General features: G+C 53.2%; 1 protein-coding gene across 3 annotated transcripts; it reads right to left on the bottom strand.

The window, feature by feature from the left end:
• Window positions 1–2701: 2701 nt before the first annotated feature.
• Window positions 2702–22464, bottom strand: HPN (hepsin). 3 transcript variants are annotated; one of them, XM_027977427.2, is made up of 13 exons: window positions 22311–22464; window positions 21686–21755; window positions 15233–15334; window positions 15103–15144; window positions 8827–8956; window positions 8635–8757; window positions 8454–8494; window positions 7905–8070; window positions 7613–7803; window positions 3908–4003; window positions 3579–3721; window positions 3232–3396; window positions 2702–3035 (listed from the first exon to the last, which is right to left on the bottom strand). In XM_027977427.2, the coding sequence occupies exons 2-13, from the start codon at window positions 21699–21701 to the stop codon at window positions 2997–2999; spliced, it is 1254 nt and encodes a 417-aa protein (XP_027833228.1). In that variant the 5' UTR covers window positions 21702–21755; window positions 22311–22464; the 3' UTR covers window positions 2702–2996. The 3 variants fall into 3 exon arrangements, with proteins under 3 accessions (XP_027833228.1, XP_060254477.1, XP_060254478.1); XM_060398494.1 differs by having other exon boundaries at window positions 2702–3396; XM_060398495.1 differs by lacking the exons at window positions 15103–15144; window positions 15233–15334 and having other exon boundaries at window positions 2702–3396.
• Between the last annotated feature and the right edge of the window lie 1287 nt (window positions 22465–23751).

Genomic DNA, 23751 nt, shown 5'->3' with positions numbered 1-23751 from the left:
GACATGGAAGAAAGAGTTTTGATATTTGATCTTTCTGAAGACCAAGATCCTGGCAGAGCTTCAAAGCAACCCTGTGATTGTTATTAATATTTTTCTAATATCTGCGTGACTCCTTGAGTAGGTGGCAAGGTTTAGTGAGAGCGGAAGGAGAAACTGAGGCTTACCTACTGCTGGCCAACAAAGGAGACTGCTGATGGCTGTTGAGTAAATCAATCTCCCCAACCTCTTCTCCCCTCCAAGAGCAATGATGCAGGCAAAACCCAGAATGACCTTCTGGTTAACAACTTCCCAGAGGAGATCTATAGGTTTTTAATGTCCAGACTTCCAACCAGATCCCCTAGAATCAGACTGCATCCCCTCAAGCCTCCCAGGGTGGGAGTTCTACCCTGGGACTTCAGTCCCACCCAGAGCAAGGTCGTGTCTTCTCTGCCCCCTCCCAGCCAGAGTGAGCTGTGTCCCCTTGGACCCCCCCAGGACACAGCCATATCTGCTCAGAATCCCCAAGGTAGACCATGTTCTCTCAGAGCTCCCAAACTTCACAAAACACATGTATAGTACATTTTTCAACTGACAATGATAAAGGAAAATTTATAGTCCCATCCCTGTAGTTCAAAACATTTTTAACAAGCAATGTGTGAGTCAAGTCTTGAATTATATCTCCAATATGGTGGGTAGAACATGAGCACAGCCACACACAGATGTTTGGAAAACTGTGTGGATATGTGGGGTCAGGGCATTCCTGATGGACAAATCCATGGTGAGGATCACCAGATCCTAAAGGTCTGATCCAGGGAGAAATCCTTGGAGCATTTTCCAAGTAAACAGTCTGTACTCATTGGAAAAGACCCTGATGCTGGGAAAGATTGAGGGCAGGAGAAGGGGGTGACAGGATGAGATGGTTGGGCGGCATCACTGACTCAATGGACAGGAGTTTGAGCAAATTCTGGGAGATGGTAAAGAACAGGGAAGCCTGGTGTGCTGCAGTCCATGGGGTCGCAGAGTCGGATATGACTGAGCGACTGAACAATGTTATTTGAAGGGACTTTTCTGTGTCTATTTGTGTTTTAGGAAATTGCTTGGGGACTTGTAGTTGGTGGGCAACACATTGAATTTTTATCATGGGAAACAGGCATCTGGTGGGTGTTTTCCTGCAGAGCGTCTGGTGTCCAGCAGCACCTGGTCAAGCCTAGCCAGGAAGCCCCACAGTTTAGGAGCAGTGGTGCCCCCTGGTGACCATCTGGGTCCCCCGCCCCGCAAGATCTGCCAATACTTTTGTGCCGTGGTACCCAATCTTTCTGGCACCGGAGAACGGTTTTGTGGAAAATAATTTTTTCACACCCGGGATGGGGAAGCCAGTTTCAGGATGATTCCAGCGCATTGTGTACTTTAAGGAAATGGTGGGCTTCCCTGGTGGCTCAGACGGTAAAGCGTCTGCCTGCAGTGCGGGAGACCCAGGTTCCATCCCTGGTTTGGGAAGATTCCCTAGAGAAGGAAATGGCAACCCAGTCCAGTACTCTTGCCTGGAAAATTCTGTGGACTGAGGAGCCTGGTAGGCTACAGTCCATGGGGTCACAAAGAGTCAGATATGACTGAGCGACTTCACTTTCACTTTAAGGAAATGGTACCCCACTCCGGTACTCTTGCTTGGAAAATCCCATGGACAGAGGAGCCTGGTAGGCTACAGTCCACAGGGTCTCAAAGAGTTGGACACAATGGAGTGACTTCACTTCACTTATTACTATTGTTATTACATTGTGATATAATCGTAATGCAGAATCAGTGGGAGCCCAGGACTTTTCTGAACTCAGGCGGTGATGCGAGCAATGGGGAGCAGCTGTAAACACAGATGAAGCTCCACCCCGCCCAGTGTTCACCTCCTGCTGCAAGGCCTGGTTCCTAACAGGCCACGGACTGGTAATGGTCTGTGGCCTGGAGCGTTGGGACCCCTGCTCTAGGGAACAAAGTGGGTCCAAGGGGAAGCTGAAACCAACCTCCAGCCCAGATGAAGAGATGAGGGGGATGTCTCAGGCTGTGCTCACCAGGCCTGGCACACCTGCCTTCTATCCACAGGGTCCAGCTTCCTGTGGAGCTTCACAGTAGATGTCTTTTCTTCTTCCTGGGTATCTACAACCAGTTTTCTTTTTCGTTTTTTGAAACAGCACCGGAGAAGCCCTCATTCTCAGGTCATGTAGTTCTTGAGGGTCAGACCTCCTCCCCACCCCATGCGCAGGTGCACAGTGATCTGATTAGGGATGAGCATATGGCCCAAATCTGTCCAAGGAGAGCCAGGCCTGGGGCTTTTTTGCTACAGCTGATGGGAAAGAAGCATTCTTTCTCTACTGAGGCTGCTAAGTGGTCCACAGCATATAAGCTTAGAGTTTCGGTGGGTTGGGGGAGAACATCTCTATCTCTAGTTGTAGAGGAGACTGCTTGAAAATGAAGCTGACACAGAGAAAAGCAGATGTGAGAGAGGAAGTGAGGCACAGTCCTGAAAAATGTTTGAGCAGCTGGATCGAGAAGAGAAGCCAGAGGCTCCAGTGCATTTTCAGTTAAGTGAACCAATTAAGATCTTTTCTGTTAAGCCAGTGGGAACTGGAGGATTATGCTCCCTGCCTTGATCTATGCCAGGCCCTAGTCGCTCTCTTCCATGCGCCCAGAATGTCCTCATTTGCTGCTTACAGCTGCAAACTCAGAGACCACATTAATCAAAACCATCTTTATTATTTAAAGAGCATCCTGTCATCAGGAGCACAAGATGGGGGGGAGTCCCAGATGGCAGAACAATATTTACATGGGGGGCAGGAGGGTGGTCCCAGGGCTGAGTGGGCCCGCCACTGTGGAGGACCTTGGAGGGAAGACTATCCTTGGACCTGTGGGCTGGGCCCAAGAAGAAAAATGTTCCATCCCTGGCCCAGGGTGAACCCCATCACGTGGGGCTGGGGCCCCTTAGATCAGCTCGGGCCCTGGAGGCGTGCACAGCGAGGAGAAGCCACAGGTCAGAGCTGGGTTACCATGCCGCTGGCTTCGGAGTGAGTCTGGGGAAAGACAACTAGGGGCTTCCCCCAACGTCCCACAAGTGCCCAACCCTCCCCAGGAGCCCCGTGAAAGCCATCCGTTCCCTAGGGTGACCCCTTCTAAGCCCTATAGGTTTCCAGAAAACCCTGCCTCCCTTTCCCGCTCATAGCCCCAAACCCTCCCGCCCTCTGGCTCCCATCTGGGCTCAAATTTCACCTTTATGGCCTGGAAGATCCACTCCCGGAAGTCACTGACTTTGGTGTAGACGCCTGGCTTCTGGGCCAGGGCACAGCCGGTGCCCCAGCTCACAATGCCACACAGCCGCCAACGTGGCGTCCGAGAGATGCTATCCTCACACACGAAGGGGCCACCACTGTCGCCCTGGTGGGGGATGGAAGGCCTGGCTGGAACCCTAGACGGCTGGCCAGGAGGCCCTCCTTGGAGGGTCAGGGGCTGTGGTCATAGAGCCCTCTGGCCCTGAGGTAGGGAGCCCGACCACCCAAGGCCCTATGTCTCCATCCCTGGGGAGGCCAGGGCCCCGGCTGCCTCACAGCATCCCTTACCTGGCAGGCATCAATGCCACCCTCAGGGTAGCCGGCACAGAACATCTTGGGCTTGATCTGGTTCCCGTAGAAGTCAGGGCCGTTGCAGACATCATTGCTGATTATGGGGACTCGGGCCTCCTGGAGCACCCCAGCCTGTTGGCCTGGGGGTGTGCGGGCAAGGCTGGCCAAAGCTGGGGAGCATGCACACCCCCTCCCCTGCCCTCCCACCTGGGCTTCAGTGTCCCTACACCCCCGGGTCCAAGAGGCACTGGCGTAGCCCAACTGCCCTTCCCCAGCCCAGCTCAGAGTCTCCCTAAGGCAGCCTCCCAGCAGAGGACAAGACTCACCGTAGTACTGTGTGTTGCCCCAGCCAGTCACCGTGCAGATCTTGCCATCCACCAGGGCCTGCCCGGCAGCCGGGAGACACACGGGCTGGATGTACTCTGTGCAAGAGACCACACCAGTCTGGGCCCCTGCCAGTCTGCCCCGCCCAGGACAAACCTTGCTCCAGCTGCCCCAGCCCACCCTTCCCTCTGTTCTTTCACAAACACCACAACAGAAGTTGCCTCCTACAAACAACAAGGTCCCACTGTATAGTGCTGGGAACTATATTCAATACCCTGTGATAAAACATAATGGACAAGAATACGAAAAAGATATGTGTGTGTGTGTGTGTGTGTGTGTGTGTAACTGAGTCACTTTACTGTATAGAGGAAATTAACACAACATTGTAAATCACTATACTCCAATACAGGGCTTCTCCAGTGGCTCAGCAGTAAAGAATCCACCTGTAATGCAGGAGACACGGGTTTGACCCCTAAGTTGGGGAGATCCCCTGGAAGAGGGCATGGCAACCCATTCCAGTATTCTTGTCTGGACAGAAAAGCCTGGCAGCTGCAGTCCATGGGGTCGCAAAGAGTTAAACACGATTGAAGTGACTTAGCATAGCATAGCATCCTTCAATACATTTTTAAAAATAAAATAAGCTGCCTTCTATTGACTATGTACTCGCATCTTTCTGGGTGAATTCCCCTAATATCCCATCAGTTCAGAGAGGTAGGGGCTATTATTACCCCCACTTAAAGAGGGGGAAATAAAACCATGTCACTTGTCCAAAGCCTTAGATTGAGTCAATGACAGAGCCAAAATTTGAACCCAGGTTGGCCCAGTTTCTAAGCCTGTGTTCTTAACCATGGCCCATGGGGCTGCCCTCACCTAGAGAGTGACTTTGAAATTTTTTAATTTAGTTTTTCAATTTTTTGGCCACCGTGGCATGTGGGATCTTCGTTCCCAGAACAGGGATCAAATCTGTGCCCCCCTGCATTGAAAGGGCCTCCCATTTAGCTACTGGACCACCAGGGAAGTCCCTTCTGTAAGAAATTTTACAAGGCACTATCTTGAGATATTGGACTTCCACCTGTCAAAAAATCATCATAATAAACACACCAGTCTATCCTGTCCACAGTAAGAGTGGCATCCCTGAGACATGACATCCTTGTGCAGTACACAGCCCATGCAAGTGGTCTTAGCAGCCCTGCTAGCAAGCCTTGCTGGTGACTTCACCTGCCTGAGCTCAGAGCTCTCAGGCGAAAAATGGAAAGAATAATCATTTCCCCCCTAGAGGTGTGTCATGAGAAATTGGTGAAGTGTTGAATAGCGTGCCTGGCTAACGGGAAATGCTCACGTAACTAGCAATAGTAATAAACAACAGCAATGATTATTAGTGTTAACTGAATGCAGGCATTGCCCTAAGCTCTTTGACTCAGATTAACCCTTTTCAGCATTTCAATAACCTTCAGGAGTCATTTAACAGATGAGGGAAACTGAGGTTTGGAGAGGTGAAGCCACATACCCAAGACTGCAGAGCTGCTGAGTATCTGACCCCAAAGCCCACACCACTCCCCTCAGTCCCACGTCCAAATACAGGCCGCTGACATGTATTGTTCCCTTAAATGGAGAACTAGTATCATGGACCATTCAAAAGAAAATAACCATTAAAAATAAGAATAAGGCGGACTTCCCTGGTGACCAGTGGCTAAGACTCTGAGCTCCCAACCCAGGGGACCCGGGTTTCAATCCCTGGTCAAGGAACTAGATCTCACAAGCTGCAACTAAAGATTCCCCATGCCACCACTAAGACCCAGCGCAGCCAAATAAACACACAATTTTTAAAATTATAAAAAAAAAAAAACAAAGACAATAATGAAAACTACAAAACAGTACTGACTTTCCCGGCAGCTCAGCCAGGGGCTTATAGGCACAGATTCCAGAGCCACGCAACTTGGGCTCCAACCGTTGCCATTTTCCAGTAGTGGGAATGTGGGGTATTATGTATCTTCTCTATGTCGGGAATTTTCCTCTTGTGAAAAAGAAACAAAACACAGGATCATAAGAGAACCCACCCTCCCCAGGTTGCTGTGACAATGAAATCAGTGCATGCTTGGGACAAGCTGAGGCCGGTGGCTGCCCACAGGAGGCACGTGCAAGCGCTGGAGTTCATCCTATCATCACTATTATTGTATTCTTTCATTACTATTTTTTAAGATGTTTTAAAATCTTATTTATTTATTAAGGCTGTGCTGAGTCTTTGTTGCTGTGAGGGCTTTTTACTGTTTGTTGCAAACTGTAGTGGGGCTGGTTCTGGTGCATGGGCTTCTCATTGCAGTGACTTCTCTTGTTGCGGAACAGAGGCCTACAGCGATCAGGCTTCAGTAGTTGCGGTACTGGGCTTAGTTGCTCTGAATCAGGGACTGAACCTACGTCTCCTTCATTGGCAGGCAGATACTTAACCAACGAACCATCAGGGAAGCCCAAGATTTTTTTATTTTTTAATATGGACCATTTTTAAACTCTTTATTGAATTTGCTACAAAATTGCTTCTATTTTATGTGTGGGTGTTTTGTGGCAGAGAGAGCATGTGAGTCTTAGCTCCCAACCAGGGATCAAACCTACACCCGCTGCATTGGAAGGTACAGTCCTAACCACTGGACTGCCAGGGAAGTCCCTTTTTATCATTATTATTATCATCATCATACTGATGCCTGCTGAAGGCTCATCATCAGTGCTATGATAACTTCCTTATCATCGACATTATTATTATTACTATTACTACCATTCGGTGGCCTTCTGATAGCTGAAGCCCACAGCCTGCTCTAAATTCAAAAGGCATGTGTAGACGAGGTATGAAGGACACACAGACACCCAGGTGAGTCTTTCTCATTGACAGCAAGGAAATGCTCTGGAGAACTACAAAGGGAATTAATAACTCCCGACTTTCTGATTCATTCATACACTTTTTTTTTCATTTCTTTCTTTTATTTTGGTAATAGCTATTTTTGGAGATATAATTCCTGTACCACACAATTCACCCACTTAAAGTACACAAGTCAATGGGTTTTAGACAGGTTTTAGATTCAGGGACTAGCCTGCCCAGCAGTAGTAAGGTACCACCACCACCACAATCGATTTCAGAACATTTTCATCACCGCCTTTACCTCTGACCTCCCAGCGTTTCTGTGCCACCCCCACGCCTGGGGAACCACTAATGTGCTTTCTATCTCTGCAGGTTTACCTGTTCTGGACATTTCGTAGAAATGGAATCATCTAGAATGTGGCTGTTTGGGTCTGACTTCTTTCTGAGCACAACGCTGTCCAGGGTCAACCACTGTGTACCATGGATCACTGACTTTCTAACCTGATATGATTCCATTGTATGGATCTAGCACGCTTTTTGTTTATCCACATGTCAGACGGCGGACTTCTGGTGGTTTCCACCCTTTGGCTACTGTAAATAATGCTGCTATGAACACCCATGCACTAGCTTTTGTGTAGCTATGTATCTTCTTTTCTTTGGGGGACGTACCTGGGAGTGGAATTGGGGGGCCAAACGGTAATACTCACACAGGGTTTTCCAAAGTGGCTGCACTAATTGCCCCTACCTAATGAACGCACAGTGAGTGCCCCTGGAGATCACTTCCCTCATCACCGTGAATTCCATGCCCCAGCCCCTCCTCTGTCCTCCTGGGCCCTGGAGTCCCCAGGCCCAGACGTACCTGTGAGGGGCAGGGTGCCGGAGAGGTGGACCAGGGCGATGTCGTTGCTATTCTCCTCGCTGTTGGGGTCTCGAAAGGGGAGATAGCCCCCATGGTAGATGACAGCCTGCACCCCCAGTTGCACGCCATGGGGTGAAGTCTGGGCCACAGCACCAGCAAACACTCGCCATCGCGACAGGACCCGGTTCCGCCTACCGGGGAAAGGAGGGGAGGGTGGCCACCTGTCTGGGCACAGCCTCCCCCAGCTCACCGCTGCCCAGCCTCTCCCCTCCGTGCCCTGGGGGACACGCACTCAGGGAAGCAGTGGGCGGCTGTCAGCACCCAGTCCCTGGAGAGCACGGACCCCCCGCAGAGATGGGCTCCATCATAGCGAAGACTGACTTGCCACGGCCACCTGCCCAGGCTGGTGTCCTGGCCGCCCACAATGCGATCGACGGGCAGCTTCCGGTGGCCACAGTCTGTGGGGAGAGGGGCAGCCAGGGGCCGGCGGGGGGCCTGGACTCCCTGCCCTGGGGGTCTGAGAGGTCACGCCCCTCCCTGGGGAGAGTGAGTGGTCACGATCCTAACCTGAGGGGTCTGAGGAACACCGCTCTGATCGAGGGGGAAGGGGTCTGTCTGAGGAGACACAGCCCCATCTGTGGGGATCTAGGGGGGCATGGCCCTACTTTGGGGGTCTGAGGGGATGTGGACCCCCCCACCCTGAAGGAGCCTGAGAGGACATAGCTCCATCCCTGGAGGACCTAAGAGGATGAGGCCTACCTGGGGGTATCTGATGGGCCATGGCCCTGCCACGCTAGGGGCAGCGAGTCTCAGAAGAGGGCTCTGAGTTTTGGGGTCTCACCTTGGCAGCTGGTAGCCAGGAAACGGCCTCTGGGACAGTCGCTGTGGGAGGGAGCGGGATGAAGACACAGAGATGAAAAAAGAGGCCAATTAGGACGGAGGGAAGGCACCCGGAGGAGCGTGGGTACCCAGGGGTGGTGGGGCCCGCAGCTTGCGCCCCACCTGCCCGCCGCCCTCCTCACCACACGGAGAGGACCTCGAGCAACCTCCGGGCATGTGGCAGCCTCCCCTCGTCCACGCAGAAGAAGCCCGACGTGCCATTGGCGCCCGCCGTCCGCACGTCCAGCTCCGAGAAGTCCAACGCCCTGGGCAGGGCAGCGGTCAGACCTGCGCCCCCCGCCCTCCCAGCCCCCCACCAGGGGCACCCCGGGTACCTGAGGAAGCCCATCTCCTCGCAGCTGAGCCCCGCCACCCTGGCGTTGGAGCGCGAGGAGCAAAGCAGGCGCCACGTGCCCTCCGTCTGGTCGAACACCGTGAGCCGAGCATCCGCCGGGCCGACCTGCACTGCAAGGCGACAGGAGGACCGCCTGGGTCGCCTTCCCGCCCGAGCCCTCCCAGCCTCTTCTCTGCCCGTGCCAGTCTAGTCCTGAGTCTTGGCAGGCCCGATCGGAGCACCCCAGGCTCTGCACATCTGTGACTGCCTCTGGAAGGGCTCAGGACTCAAGCTGGACCAAAGATGAGGGGTCCTAAGACTCTGGCTGCATCGCCATGGGGAAACCGGGCAAGGTGGGGGAGGGGGCGATCCTCTTGCCACCGGGATTCCTAAACTGGTGGCCCAAGAGCTGGAAGCTAGATTTGTCAAGGTCCATCTTTGCCTGCAGGAGGGGGAATGGGGGGCAGCAGTGATAAACGAATGTAAAGGAAAGCCAGGAGATTCTGATAACATTTTTATAGCTCCTTAATGGAATCAGGCTTAAAGAACCTCCAGAATCGTTACTTAAGTGAGTTAATAATTTCCCTTTTTATTTAGCCAGTTTCTTGGTTTTTCCTTTTCTCTTTTACAGCCTGAAGATCGTTGACCAATACATCACATTGCCAAAATATCTAAATAGATTTCCTATAATTTTAAAACAGAAGAGTTATCTTTTTTCTGCAGGACTTGCCAGGGCCTTGAGTACGTGCTAAGTTGCAGGATAATTATTCAAGCAGAGGATGCAGTATTCATTCATTCATTCATTCATTCATTCAACAAGTGTTAACTAGACACATACTCCATGCCCGGTCCTATGTGGGGTGATGCTGGGGGACATAAAAATGACCAAGACCTCTCTGGGCTGTACCCTCACCAAGCACAAAGTCCATCCATAGGGGAGACAGACAGCAATAAAAAAAAAAAAAATCACCCAATCAAACACAGCTTCACCAACTGTGACAAGAGGCAGATACACAGCAAGGCTGCAGAGTGCTTATGGGGGATTCTTCCTGCCTGCTTAATGCACTGAAAAGTGATGCTCCCCTCAGCCCCTTCCAGCCTGCTCCTCACACATGGCCAGAGGACCCTTGCCACACCTAAGCCAGGTCACAGCCCTTAGGTGTGCTTTAGCAAACACTCAGTCTGTGCCAGGCTCTATTTCGAGCGATGAACAAATCAGACAAAACCCCCAGCTGTGGGGAGCTCAGAGGCCAATGGGTGAGATGGATAACAAACAGGAGAGAGAAGTAAAAGAGATGCTGTGTCGCAAAAGAAGGGGCCTTGGAGACAAGTCGAGCTTGACAGAGAGGCAGGGGAGTGCTGACATGGGGAGAGACAGGAGGTTGTACTGTCCTATAGGTGGGCAGGGAAGGCTGCACTGCGAAGGCGGTGTGCAAGCAGAGATCTGAAGGAGGTGAGAAGATAGGTGAGGGGACAGAGAACTAGGCCAAGAGAAGTGCAAGTGCACAGATCCCAAGGTGGGGGCGGGGTTGTTGTAGGAACAACAAGGGGTCTGGGCAGAGTGAGCAAGGGGAGGGGGAGCAGGAGACAAGACTAGACTGACTGACTTTTACCAGGAGGGAGAAGGCAATGGCAACCCACTCCAGTACTCTTGCCTGGCAAATCCCATGGACGGAGGAGCCTGGTGGGCTGCAGTCCATGGGGTCGCTAGGAGTCGGACACGACTGAGTGTCTTCACTTTCACTTTCATGCATTGGAGAAGGAAATGGCAACACTCTCCAATGTTCTTGCCTGGAGAATCCCAGGGACAGGGGAGCCTGGTGGGCTGCCATCTATGGGGTCGCACAGAGTCGGACACGACTGAAGCGACTTAGCAGCAGCAGCAGCAGGAGTGAGGGCTGAGCCAGGAGGGCCTTGATCTGACTCAGGGGTTCACAGGCACCCTCTGGCTGTGTGTAGGGAGCAGACTGTAGCGGGCAGGATGGGACCAGGGAGACCAAGAAGGTGTGATGGTTCAGGAGGGAGAGGATGGAGGCGGGGCCGTGGTGGGGGCAGTGGAGGATTCTGCATAGAATTTGTGGGTGGAGCCCATAGGGTCAGCTATGATTGGATGTGGGTGGAAGGAAAAGAGGGGCCAAGGGCAATTCCAAGGTGTTTGGCCTGAGCCACTAGAAGGATGAGCTGCCATTGACTGAGATGGGCAAGGTGGGAAGGAGCAGGTTTGGGGAAAGATCAGCTGTGAACCCCTTTTTCTCTGGAGCTTCCTGAATGGCTGGTGTTCTGAGAGCACATTCTGGGACAGTGAATCTGATCCAAACTCAACTTTGCATCCTTGGAGGAAGAACTTGATGAGGCCACACCCAAGCTGAGCAGTCTTCCCACCCCACAGATCTGGACAAGGGGAGGCAGAACTTCCGGGGAGAACCCTGCCCTGCTGAGGACAGAGAAAGGCAAAGAGAAGATTTGCATTCAGGCCTGAGTGACTCCAAACCCCAAGCCTTTAATGTTGCCTGTGACTGTAGTCATGAAACTAAAATACACTTGCTCCTTGGAAGAAAAGCTATAACAAACCTAGACAGCATAATAAAAAGCAGAGACATCATTTTGCCAACAAAGGTCCATATAGTCAAAGCTATGGTTTTTCTAGTAGTCATGTATGGATGTGAGAGTTGGACCACAGAGAAGGCCAAGTACCAAAGAACTGATGCTTTCAAACTGTGGTGCCGGAGAAGACTCTTGAGTGTCCCTTGGAAGTTAAGGAGATCAAACCAATCAATCCTAAAGGAAATCAACCCTGAAAAATCAACCCTGAATATTTATTGGAAGGATTGACGCTAAAGCTCCAACACTTTGGCTGCCTGATGCAAAGAGCTGATTCATTGGAAAAGACCCTGATGCTAGGAAAGATTGAGGGCCGGAGGAGAAGGGGACAACAGAGGATGAGATGGTTGGATGGCATCACTGACTCAATGGACATGAGTTTGAGCAAACTCCAGGAGTTGGTGAAGGACAGGGAAGCCTGGTGTGCTGCAGTCCATGGGATCACAAAGAGTCAGACATGACTGAGCAACTGAACAGCCTGTCAAGCAACTTTCCTCCTAAGGGTTAAACAAAAAAGGCACAGTAATAACACTGGTGAAGGAGTGGGTGGGACAAACTGGGAGAGTAGCCCTGAAACATATACATTACCATATACAAAATCAATAGCTAGGGGGAAGTGACTGTGTAACAAGGAGCTCAGCCTGGTGCTCTGTGACGACCTAGAGGTGTGGGATGGGGTAGGGAGTGGGAGGGAGGTCCACGAGGGAGAGGATATATAGCTGATTCATGTTCTTATACAGCAGAAACCAATATAACATTGTAAAGCAATTATCCTCCAATTAAAAAATGAATTTTAAAAATAGTAACACTGACTGCATTTCCTGGGGATGGGCTGACCCTACACTATGTGTCATATCTGCGGGGTTCTATCCCACCATCATCCTGGGAGGGAGAGACCATCTCTATGTCCATCTTACAAATGAGAAAACTGAGCCTTAGAGAGGACCTACTTGCCCCTGAGAATATAGCTAAGAACCGGCAAAGTCAGGATTTGAATCCAGACCTGCCTACCTGCATACTCCCTGCTCCTTCTTGGCTCTCATACAGACCCTTATCAGCTCCTTTTCCCCAAATATACTCATGTAGGCCTGTACTAGGAGCTTCCTGGTTAACTGGCCTTAATCACAGCTTCCTGTTCTGGGATGGGGCCCAGAATATCTGGTACCTCCACTGGGTACCACCCCTTGAGTTCCCAGACCAAGATCTGGGGTTCGAAACACCAGCTGGGGATGGGAGTGAATTCTTATTTTTAAATGACTTCTCAATGCTCCAGAGATTGTGATTTCCAGAAAGTGTGAGGTTTTAGGAAAGAAATTATCATTTTATGGATGTATTTGGAGGGAGGAGCGGAAGGAGGAGGAGGAGGGAGGGAGGAAGGAATATCAAATGCCCCCTCCAAGTATTTTTAAAACTATAATTCTGTGCCACTGTTTCTCACTTTTAAACTCTTTATTCTTGTTTGTGTTATTTTAAGCCATGCAGAAAGTACGTTCTGGGTCACCTGGTTTGGTTTGCTTATCAAATTGTCTGATATATTTAGAGGTGTGAAAAATCCCAGCAAAGTGAGGTGGGGATATCATTTCTGGGTTGTTTCTGTTTGTTCATTTTGTAATTTCCCAGCGTTTTTGAAAAACCCAAGTGTAATGGGAGGGCACAGCGCTGGCGATAGCCAGAGTCAGGTCTGAATTGTGGCCTCATTACTTTCCAGCTGAAGCCCAGGACAAGTTAGTTCACCTCTGAGATTTGTCCTCATGCTTATTCATTAAACAAAGGTTTCCTAAGCACCTTCTATGCACCAGACACTGTCTAGGGTGGTAAACAAAATGCCCCTGCCCTTCTGAAATTCACCAGAAGTAAATCATGAGTCATGTGAGGAGGGTCATAGAGGGGGTGGGGGGGGGTGGGGCGCAGAGGGTATGGAGCCTGGGAGCAGAAAGGTCTAGCTCAGGAAAGTTAAAGCCTAAAGCCTGAGACACAGAAGTCCATGTTAACCAAGTTGGCTGAAAGTCAAGCATTGCACAGATCTTCACCTACACTAATTCTCACCAATTTCCAGATAGGGATGCTGAGAACCAGAGAGGGCAGGCCAGGTGGGAGCCTCAGCTCAGCCGCGATGGTACAGGACCCAGAAACCTGCCTCTGGGTGTGAGCATAAAGAGGAGGTGAGCAAAGACTATGGTGCTAGGAGGGTCCTTTGAGAGTGAGAGAGTAGCCGGTGGGCTGGGGCCTGAAGAGTGCTGGAAGCAAGCATGAGGTGAGGGTGGAGTCCGAGGAGCCTTGGAGTCCGCCAAGGTTGGGATTTTAGCCCAGCAGCAGTAGCGAGTCATAGAGGTGCATCTGGTAGGTGCATGACCCCTCTGCCCTGCCATTTATTCAATGTGCAAGTCAGTACAAGTCACGGGGCCTCAGTTTCCTGCATGTGCAAAATGGGAGTGATGATCAACGGCCCCAACTTCACAGGGGTCTTGTGCAAAGGCTGCAGCCAGGGCCTGGCATACATTAGCCGTCAACATGGCAGCTCACTGGGCTGTTTCTTGAGAAACAATACAGTATAGTAGTCCTACCCAAGCTCTGGATCCAGGTTGTCTGAGTTCCGATCCCTGTGACCTGGGGCAAGTCACTTGGTCTCTCCACACCTCATTTCCCCATATTAAAATGGGCCGTGGGAAGGACTGAATGAATTAATACTTGCAAAGCCCTGAGGCCTGTGCCTGGCACAGGTAAATGCTGGGCAAGTGCCAGCTGCGGTGGTTGACCTTGATGGCCTTCCTGTCTAGATGTTCTTTTCTGCTCGTAATGTGAGCTGAGTCCTTTATGGAACTAGATGGGCCTCGTGGGAGTGAAAAATTCATCCTGTCACCCAACTTCCCGTTTCTTCCTGCTGCCCTGGGCCACTGAATGGCAGCCTGGGGTTAGCATTTAGAAAGATCCATTCATTCATTCATTCCACAATTAGTTTCTATATCTATTCGTTTTTCCACCTATGGAAAAACTCAAACAAACTTCTTGGCCACCCTGATATTTATTCGCGTGACCATTCCTGCCTTCACATCTCTTCCAGTCAAGCTTAAGTGCTATTCCTGGCGCCATCACGTGCCCACGGTGTGTCCTCTCCAGTCCTCACTTTCTACATCTGTAAAATGGGAATAACAACAGTAGCTACCACCAAGAAGCGACAGAAAAAGGTTGGCTGAATTCATACAGCACCTCTACCTCTCAAACATGTATTGACCATGTTTCACAATATGAAACTCATGTTTACATTATGATGTAGCCCCAGACTTCCGTTTCCTGGGGTGAACTATGGCATTGCTCCAAGCCTCAGTTTCCCCATCTGTAAAATGGAGGGAATAACAGTCCCACCTTCATAAAACCCAAAGGAAAGATTAACAGAACTTTTTCTTATGGAAAGAGATGCACTCTGATTTTTTAAATCAAATCTGTTTCATACTTTTTTAAATGTGGTTTTCAACTCACTGATTTCATGATGCACTTAATGGATAACATGTTTAGAGTCTGAAGAACATTGGATTAGACCAGCCACGCGGGTACATAAGCACCACCAGCATTCCTGCAGGCATTCGGGCATTCATTTAAAAAATCCTTTCACTGAGTTCCCACCAGGTGCGAGTTTCCTCCAGGGCTCCCCCAGAGGGTCTCAGCCCGCTCTACTCACCTGGATACAGCGGCTCCTGATCACTCCTGAGTAGAACAGTCACTGCGGAGAAGGCAGAAGTGAGGGCAGGCAGGCTGGGGGCTACCAGGGGCAGGGGAAGGTAGAGGTGCAGGGGTCTGTCCACTCTCACCAATGGCCCAGGACGCTGCCCCGATGCCTGTCAGGAGCAGGACGGTCCCCACAGTGAGAGCGGCCAGCTTGGGTCCGGAGCAGCATGGCACAGTCCGGCCACCTGCAACAGACACCATGCTGGGGCCACTGCCAGGCCTGTCCTCATCATGGCAAGAGGCCCGCTCTGCCCTGCCCCCCAGCGTTAACTTAGCACGCCTGAGCCTGCCCTGCCCTGGGTCCAGTTTCTTGGGGCGTGCAGTTGGCAGGCCTGTCCCTCCCCTGTGGGGAGGGTGCCCAGCCCCCCAGGGCTTCCAGCTGGGAAGGGGTGTGGCTGGGACAGTTGCCACCCTCCCTGCCCACACTCCTGGCACTGAAGGGACTTCTCCTTCCCAGTGATGCTGCGCTCTGTATCTCCTTCTTGGACCTCTCACTTCTGCTAACTTTCCCAAAGGTGCTTGGAGCCTCTTGGGGGCTGTGACCCCTGACCTTTGCCCTCTTGGCAGCTCTCTTCCCTCCTGTTTGGCATTTCCTCACTGCCTCATTTCTCTCTGCTGTTCCAGATCCTCTGTCCCTGGGAACCCCCCAAACCAGACCTCTCCCGAAGGACCGAGCTCCAGCGTCAACTTGACCCCAGAGGCTGAGAACCTACATTTGCAAATTTGTCAGCCTCACTTAAAAATATTGGCCTTGGGAATTCCCTGGTGATCCAGTGGTTAGGACTCCATGCTTTCACCGCTGAGGGCACAGGGTCAATCCTTGGTTGGGGAACTAAGATCCTGCAAAGCGCGAGGCCCAGCCAAATCAAAAAATACATATATGGGCCTTACCCACTGCTATATATGGGACCTTGGGCAGGTACTATCACCTTTTTAAGCCTCAACTTCCTCATCTATTTAATGGGCATCCACCTAGCACTCACCTCTAAAAATATTATTTGAAGCTTCTTTCAAATAACTAGGAGCCATACTCTTGTCAGACACCTTCTGTGCCAAGCACTGCTCTGAATGTATTATTCCGTCCTTGTCTCAGTTATGATTCCTATTTTTCAGACAGGGGAAACCGAGGCTCGCAGAAGTGGAGCCACCTGCCCAAGGTGACTCAGCCAGGAAGAGGTAGTACTGGCTTGGCACTGGGATCCAGGCGTATAACCACTAAGCCTTGCCACCCTCTCTGTGCTACAGTGGCTGGCATAGAGCGGGTTCTCAATAAATGCTTTTTTTCTTTTTCATTTTTATTGGTCAATAAATGTTTTTAAATCATTATAGCTGTGTGGTCTTGAACAACTCCCTTCACCTCTCTGGGCCTCAGTTTTCTCATCAGTAAAATGGGGGTTTATTCACTCGTGGTCCTATGGAGCATCCACTGTGTACCTGGCACCATTCTAGGCTCTGGGGACATATCCCTAAACAAGACAGCTGAGATGCTCTCACAGAGCTCACATTCTCATGTATGTAAAGCGAGGGGAAACCAAAACAAGCAAACAAGTAAATGAACTTGATCATGTTCAGAACATGGCCAAGTCTATAAAGAAAATGATACAGGTCGGGGGCAGCAGGGTCTTCTGTGGAGTATTCAAGAAGGGCCTCCCTAAGAAGGGGCTTTTGAGCTGAGACCTGAGGGCTGAGGCCAGCCAAGCAAAGAGCTCTCATGGAAGCGCACAGTGAGCAGAGAAGAGCACAGGCCAGGGCCTTGAGGCCAGAACAAGCATGGCGGGTGAGAGGGCAAGAGAGGCCACTGCTGTGGCCAGAATGGCATGAGCTTGGGGAAGGCACTGGGGCCAAGGCTGGGGCCAGCTGGGGAGGCCTGGCAGCCTGAGGAGAAGAGGAATTTTATTCCCAGTGCAGCAGGGACCCTGGGGCTGAAAAGCCAATCCTTTGGCTAGGGATGGGGGGAACCAAAGAGAAAAGGCAGCTGAAAGCCTTCGCTGGGCCTGGAGTGCACCCGACTGCCCCTGGCATCTGCAGGACCTTCCAGTTCTGCCATCTGGGTCATGGCAGTATGGCTGATGGGCACGGGGCCAGGCCAGCACCCAGAAAGGAGTGGGGAGCGGTCCAGGACCTTCCTGCAATGGCTATTGTCTGAGAGCCTTAAGAATTTGAGAACCCAGCCATTCTTGTCCAGGCACACCTCCCTCCAAAGAGGCCCCGGCGTGCCAGCCCAGTCCAGCTGTGGCTGGCTGACCCTTCCCTGTCTCCCTGAGGGGGCCTCTCAGGCCCCGTCCTCACCTTGCTGCTGCCGCAGCTTAGTCACTTCAGTTGTGTCCGACTCTGTGTGACCCTGTGAACTGTAGCCCTCCAGGCCCCTCTGTCCATGGGATTCTCCAGGCAAGAACACTGGAGTGGTTTGACATTCCTTTCTCCAGGGGATCATCCCAACCCAGGGATTGAACCCAGGTCTCCTGCACTGCAGGCAGATTCTTAACCACTAAGCCACCAGGGAGGACCCCGTCCCCACCTTGGTCCCCAACCATATTCCTGGTTTCAGTGGGAGGTCTTGACTCCCGAAGCCATCAGGCTGGTCCCGGGTCCTTTGTTTTCAGACATGCCTGCGGAGCTTTGGGCCACTCAGAGCCCAAGCTAGAGGCCCTGGCATGACTGCCGAGGCAGGAAGCACGGCTGCCTTGTGTCGCTTAAGGTGAGAGGAGAAACTTGCTCCATGCACTGTGATTCAGGAGACTTCAGACAACCCCCAAACAGTGCCTCTGGTGGGACAGGAAGCGTCCTCACCCGGGTTCTTCAGCGAGGCATCCTGACTGCTTATCTTCGCCAAGGCAGGAAGTGTCCTCACTGGACAAGAGGCAGCATGCTGGTGTGACTCCTCGGTGCAATAGAGCCTGGTAAGCCGGGACCCCTGAGCATCCCCCTGAGGCTCCATTCCCTGTTCCTTCAGGGGCGCTAGGCTGCCCTTGTCTCCTCACAAGGCAGTTCCGCTGCCTCCACCATTTGGCTGCAAAACCTTGCCAAGTGATGTCCTTGGTTCCTTGTCTCTGAAACTCCACTCAAACAGCTCCGTGTCTGTCCTCGTGTACCCAACTCCAACCTTCCCGAACAAAATTCTCTCCCCGTCTGATTTCTGGGACACCACCCTCGTCTGACTTGCTTCCTACTCCTCAATCTCCTGACCCTCCACATGCTCTCTGAAATCTGGGCTTCACGGGGCGGCCCCGGCCTTCTTCCCCTCATGCCTCCCCGCTCCACCCCCACAGACTGCGTTTTCTGTCCCCAGCTCTGGACTCTGCTTAGTCCTAGGTCGGGGGTCCTGCAGCCTCTTAGATGCCTCCCCCTGGAATCACCACACTCCGTCACACCTCCCAGATTCCATACTGGCCTCCACGTCTCCCTAAGTCCCCAGGTCCCGTCTTGGACGTCCTCATCAGCAGGTCTGTCCCTGTGGGCAGAACACCTCCCTCTTCCCATGGCTCAGGTCTCCTGAGTGTCTCCTGCCCACTTTCTCCTTCCCTGCCCCCACCCCCTCCAACCCCTGGGCTCAGTCTCTCCCCTTCTGGTCCAGCCTCCACATGGAAACCAGGGGGGGTCTTCCCAAACAGCAAATCCAACCTGTCCCTAGAACCCTCCATGGCTCCCCAGTGCCTCTCAGGACAGAGTCTAGGGCCCTCAGCCCAAGATGCCAGGCCCTCTAGGATGTAAGCACAGCTATCAGAGATTTGGGGGTTGAACATGTTTTCCCCAATTCCCAGACAGCCATAAGGGTCCTTACCAGACAACTGATAGAGCTTCCAAAAAGCAACCAAAACGACAGGACTTATACAAGGTTTTTTAAAAAAAAAAGAAGAAAGAAAGAAACAGCTCCATCTTGTGGAGAGAGCTGGCACTGCCCAGGCATGGGCGGGCTTCTTACCAGAGTCCTAACAAAACTTGGTCCAGCCTGCGTGTCTCATCACCCGCCCAGCTCCATTTCCAACTTTACCTCCAGAAATCCTGAATCAGCTACATGCCACCATACACCTGGCAGATTGTCACCCCCAGCTGTTTGCCTTGCTCTTCTGTCTGCCTGGCACACCTACTTACTCCTGCCTCATTCTGAGTGTCAATTCAGATTATCACCTCCAGTGATACCCAGGGAGCACCAAGAACCTCACCTTGGGCGCACTTCACCAGCAGAATGGTAACACAAATGTTAGCATAACTGCAGCTCTCAGAAGACACACCAACCCTAGGCCTGTCCTAACCCCATCCTGCCAGTATATGTATCAGTGACAAGTTCTTCAGTTGTGGCCCTATGGACTTCAGTCCGCCAGGCTTCTCTGCCCATGGGATTCTCCAGGCAAGAATATTGGAGAGGGTTGCCATGTCCTCCTCTAGGGGATCTTCCCCACCCAGGGATCAAATCCCAGTCTCTGTCTCCTGCATTGGCAGGTGTTACCGCTAGCGCCACCTAGGGACCCCAACCCCATCTTGCAGTTTCCTGAAATCCTTGCAAGCTATCAATGAAGAACATATTATTATCACCACCCGAATGTACAGAGGAGGAAAGGAAGCCCAGAGAGGTTCAGCCACCCACACCAGGTAACCCAGCAAGTAAGCCCAGGTTTGCCATGACGGTAGGACTCCCCTCCAAGACTAGGACACTCTCCACTTTGCTTCTCTGGTTCCTTTACCCCTAGGCCCCAGGCCTGGTGAGTCCCTTCAGTGGGCTCCAGGAAGGAAGGTTTCCAAAGGTGCAAGGCTCTGCCACCCACCTGCTCAACAAGGGTTCAGTGCTGTCTCCCAGGCCACTGGGAGCCTGGTGGCTCAGATGGTAAAGAATCTACCCGCATTGTGGGAAACCCAGGTTCAATCCCTGCATGGGGAAGATCCTCTGAAGAAGGGAATGGCTATCCACTCCAGTATTCTTTCCTGGAAAATTCCATGGACAGAGGAGCCTGGTGGGCTACAGTCCCTGGGATCGCAAAGAGTCGGACACAGCTAGCACTTCACAGCTGGATGGTTTGGGCTCTGATTTTCTAGCTGTGCTGAGACACAAGGAGGCCAGTGATCCATACCCATCATTTCAGCCAGCACACTCAGTGTTCCCCGCCTATCACAGCATTTAAATCCTCACACCATCCTATAGGGTGGACATTAGTACTGCTTTTTTTTTTTTTTAACAGAGGAAGAAATGAGCCCCAGAGAGGGTGAGCTACTTGCCCAGGGCCTCACAGCTAGAGAGTGATACTGCCTGGGACTGAGACCAACTAGCTAGGTTCCAGGAAGAAGAGAGGGAGTCAGCCCCAGCTGGGGAGGGCAGGAAGAAAGAGCCACCCCTAACTGGTCTCCTCCAGCTGGTTCTTAAGTGTGGAGGAGGTTAAGAGGAAGTCAGGGTGTCTGGAGCCCCTGCCAGGGGATTCCATAAGCCCTCGAGTGTCTGTCAAACCGGAGGTGTGGTTTCTCCCCACCATCCCTAGGGTGGTTTCTCTGTTGTTTCTCCTCTCTTCATCCATCCAGACCGGGTCCAAAGTCCCCCTCTGCTCTGCCCACAGAGTGAGGAGGTGGGAGGGACGTCTGGTATCGGTGGGGGTCTTGGGCCCCAGGTCTCCAAGTCGGCCAACCTCTGCCATGACAGCTCTGGGGCACCCCATGTGTTTTATGCACTAAGCCCCACGCTGGTGCCTTGTGCGTGTTTTATGCTCCCAACAACCTCACGTAGGTAGGTGGGTGGCATTAGAACCCATGCTTGACCCAGGGGGAGATGAAGCCCAGAGGAATGACGACACTTCGCCAGGTCGCACAGTAAAAATCAGTGGCAGAGGAAGGTTCGAAGGCAGCCCGGTGGGGCTTCCCTGCTGGCTCAGTGGTAAAGAATCTGCCTGTCAACTCAGGAGACTTGGGTTCCATGTGAGGATCCCACATACCGTAGAGCAACCAAGCCCGTGTACCAGAACTATGGAGCCTGTGCCCTAGAGCCCGGGAAGCGCAACTAATGAGCCCATGTGTCCCAATGACTGAAGCCTGAGCCCCCTAGAGCCCATGCTCTGCAATAATAGAAGCCGCAGCAACGAGAAGCCCTCACACCGCAACTAGAGAAACGCCTGCATGCAGCAACGAAGACCCAGCACAGTCAAAAATAAATAAATGAATAAATAAATAAAATTATATATATATTTTAAAGGCAGGCCTGTGCATTCCATTCCAGAGTCTATGTCCTGAACGGTGATAGCTAGTTTCCCAGCCTTGACCCCAAGCAAAGGACAGGTCCAGAGGTAGCTGAGAAATCACTGGGGGGTGAAGGGAAACTGAGGCAGGGAGCCAGGAAGGTCATATGGGGTGGGCGGGAGGCAAGTGGTGTTGCAGCCCCACAGAGAATTTGGTTAATAGTTAATAAGGTGGAGGAGGCTTCAGAAGGGGGTGGGGGTGGGCCCAGGAGGGGGTGCGAGAGAGAGGGGGCTCCAAAGGAGCAGAGGGTTGGGAAGACAGCACACAGGGAGGGGAGGGGCGCCAGGCAGAGCTCAGGTCTCAGGGACAGGGGGACTCACCCTCCTTCTCCGCCATGTCACAGCCTGTAGTTAATAATTCCCCGGCTGACCTCCGGGGCCGGGGCGGGACCTGTGGGGAGATGAACGAGGGGGAGGCAGGGCCTGGGGGAGCCCAGCCCGGGCCCTGTGCCCCCAGTCCCAGGCGCCTATCCAGGGAGGCTGAGGGACTGGGCCCTGGCCAGAGCACGCCGTGATCACGGACACAGACTGGGCTGGGTTCAAGGATGGGGTCAGTGTGTGACCAACAGCTAGGGGGATGATGGGATTTATAGTGCCGGGGGACCCTGGGCCTGGGCCGGGGTGGAGAGGGGACTGGGGGGGGTCTGAATTCCCGGGTCTGAGGAAGGCGAGCTGGTGGCCTCAACTCCTGGGTCCTGGGAAAAGAGAGGTTTGGGGACCAGGACTGCTTCTTATGAGGGAGGGGCTGCACTCCTGGGCTGGAGGGAGGAGGAGACCGGGACGATCTGGGGAGTCTGAAGAAGCGGGGGCTAGAACTCTGAGGTCCTTGGAGAGAAGTCCGACTGGCCCCTCTCGGAGCACCTCTAATGGGAAGTGGGCATTAGGGTGAGTAGGGGTGAGGGCACCCATGTCCTGGGGATGGGAACCTGAGGACCCTGGTCCTTACCCTGGGGTCCGGCAGGTGGGGGCGGAGCTGAGAGATGGTGCCGGTTTAGGGTCAGTCTCCAGGCCTGGGCAGGAGCATGGTGGCCCCGCAGCGGCAGCGGGCCCCGGAGGCAGAGGCGGCGGCAGCCAGCGCGAGGGGCCTGCTAGGCCTAGCTGCCTCACCTGAGGAGGAGGGGGCGGGGGAAGGGGCGGGGAGGGGCCGGGCCAAGGGATTGGCGGCGCTGGAGGCCACCTGGCTGGTGGGACAGGGTTTGCAAGGGGCTGGACCGGGGCGCCCAGCAACCTGCCTCCAGCCTGGACGGGCCCCAGGTGTGCTGGTGTGAGGGTATGTGGAGTTGGGACAGAGCTGGCCTGAGGGCCCAGAGTCTGGGGAGACAGGCCAGGCTGGGGAGTGCTGACAGGGCCGCCAGGAAGGAGGAATAAAGTGGAGAGGCACAGATGGAGGGTTGTCCCAGCTGCCCGAAGGCGGCCCTGCCCCTGCGTCTCCTCTGACCCCTGCCCAGCCCCCTGCCCACAGCTGCCCCTGACATTTCCTGCACCCGTCGTCCAGCTCCTGAACAAGGCATTCCCAGCTCCAGACTGGGCCTCAGCCCAGCCTTGGCCCCGGACTCCTCCTGCACCTCAACGCCTGCCCCAGCTTCTGCCCCTTCCAGTGTCCCCGGTCCCGGCCCCCACCTTTATTCACCCTCCCCCCAGCCCCCTCCCCCCAGCTGCTTTCCTACAAGTCACGGGGGCTGGTTTGCTTTGGCAGCCTCTCTGCCGCCTGCAGCGATGACCTCTGGAGCTGGGAAGTCCTAGACAAGGGGGATGGGCACTTGGCCCGGAAAAGGCAGCACAGAGTGCTGAGGCCCAGGCCAAGCGGCCGGAAGTGTCCACAGGCAGATACACACTGTCCCGCCAGCAGCCCAGGAATCATCGACGTCAGACCCCAGGGCCGGATAAACACCCAGACACTTAGGGTCACTACCTGTGGACAGCTACCACCCAGACTCAGGCCACAGCTGCTCACCCCAGACAGGCCGCCCCTATGCCATCAGACACAGCCATTGGCCCAACGCACCCGTGCGCTCAGAGCCACGGCCTCACCTGGGGGACAGGCTGGCGCAGGGTTCCCAGTCCCTCCCCCTCCACTCATTGCCCTTTCTCCTTCCCTAATCGCCTCCCACCTCCACTGCCAGTCCGCTTCCTCCCCTCCAGTCTGGCTCCCTTGACACTCCTGGTCTCCGCAGAGCTAATGACTCCCTGAACCCCAGCACTAATCAAGTATCAAGTGGCTGCACCCACTGAGACTTCAGGCAGGTGCCGAGCCCGAGATGCAGCTCTCATCTGTCCTTCCCCATCCTTCCCCCACCGAACGTGTGCACAGAGGCCCTGTCACCAGGCCAGGAGGGCGGGTCCCCGGAAACACCAGGGGACTCTCTCGGATTTGGAGGGGGTGTAGA

Source organism: Ovis aries, chromosome 14 (genome assembly GCF_016772045.2).
Source record: "Ovis aries strain OAR_USU_Benz2616 breed Rambouillet chromosome 14, ARS-UI_Ramb_v3.0, whole genome shotgun sequence".
Classification (NCBI taxonomy): Eukaryota; Metazoa; Chordata; class Mammalia; order Artiodactyla; family Bovidae; genus Ovis; species Ovis aries.
The sequence above is the reverse complement of the archived record's forward strand: the minus strand, read 5'-3'. Positions and strand labels throughout refer to the sequence as shown.

What these genes read in the sequence shown, in the direction of transcription:
- HPN (XM_060398494.1), bottom strand. An exon ending in CTCGAGGTCCTCTCCGTGTG is followed by an intron (nt 8,495 to 8,634) that starts GTGAGGAGGGCG and finishes TCCCTCCCACAG; the next exon opens with CGACTGTCCCAGAGGCCGTT. An exon ending in CGGCACCCTGCCCCTCACAG is followed by an intron (nt 4,004 to 7,612) that starts GTACGTCTGGGC and finishes TCTCTTGCACAG; the next exon opens with AGTACATCCAGCCCGTGTGT.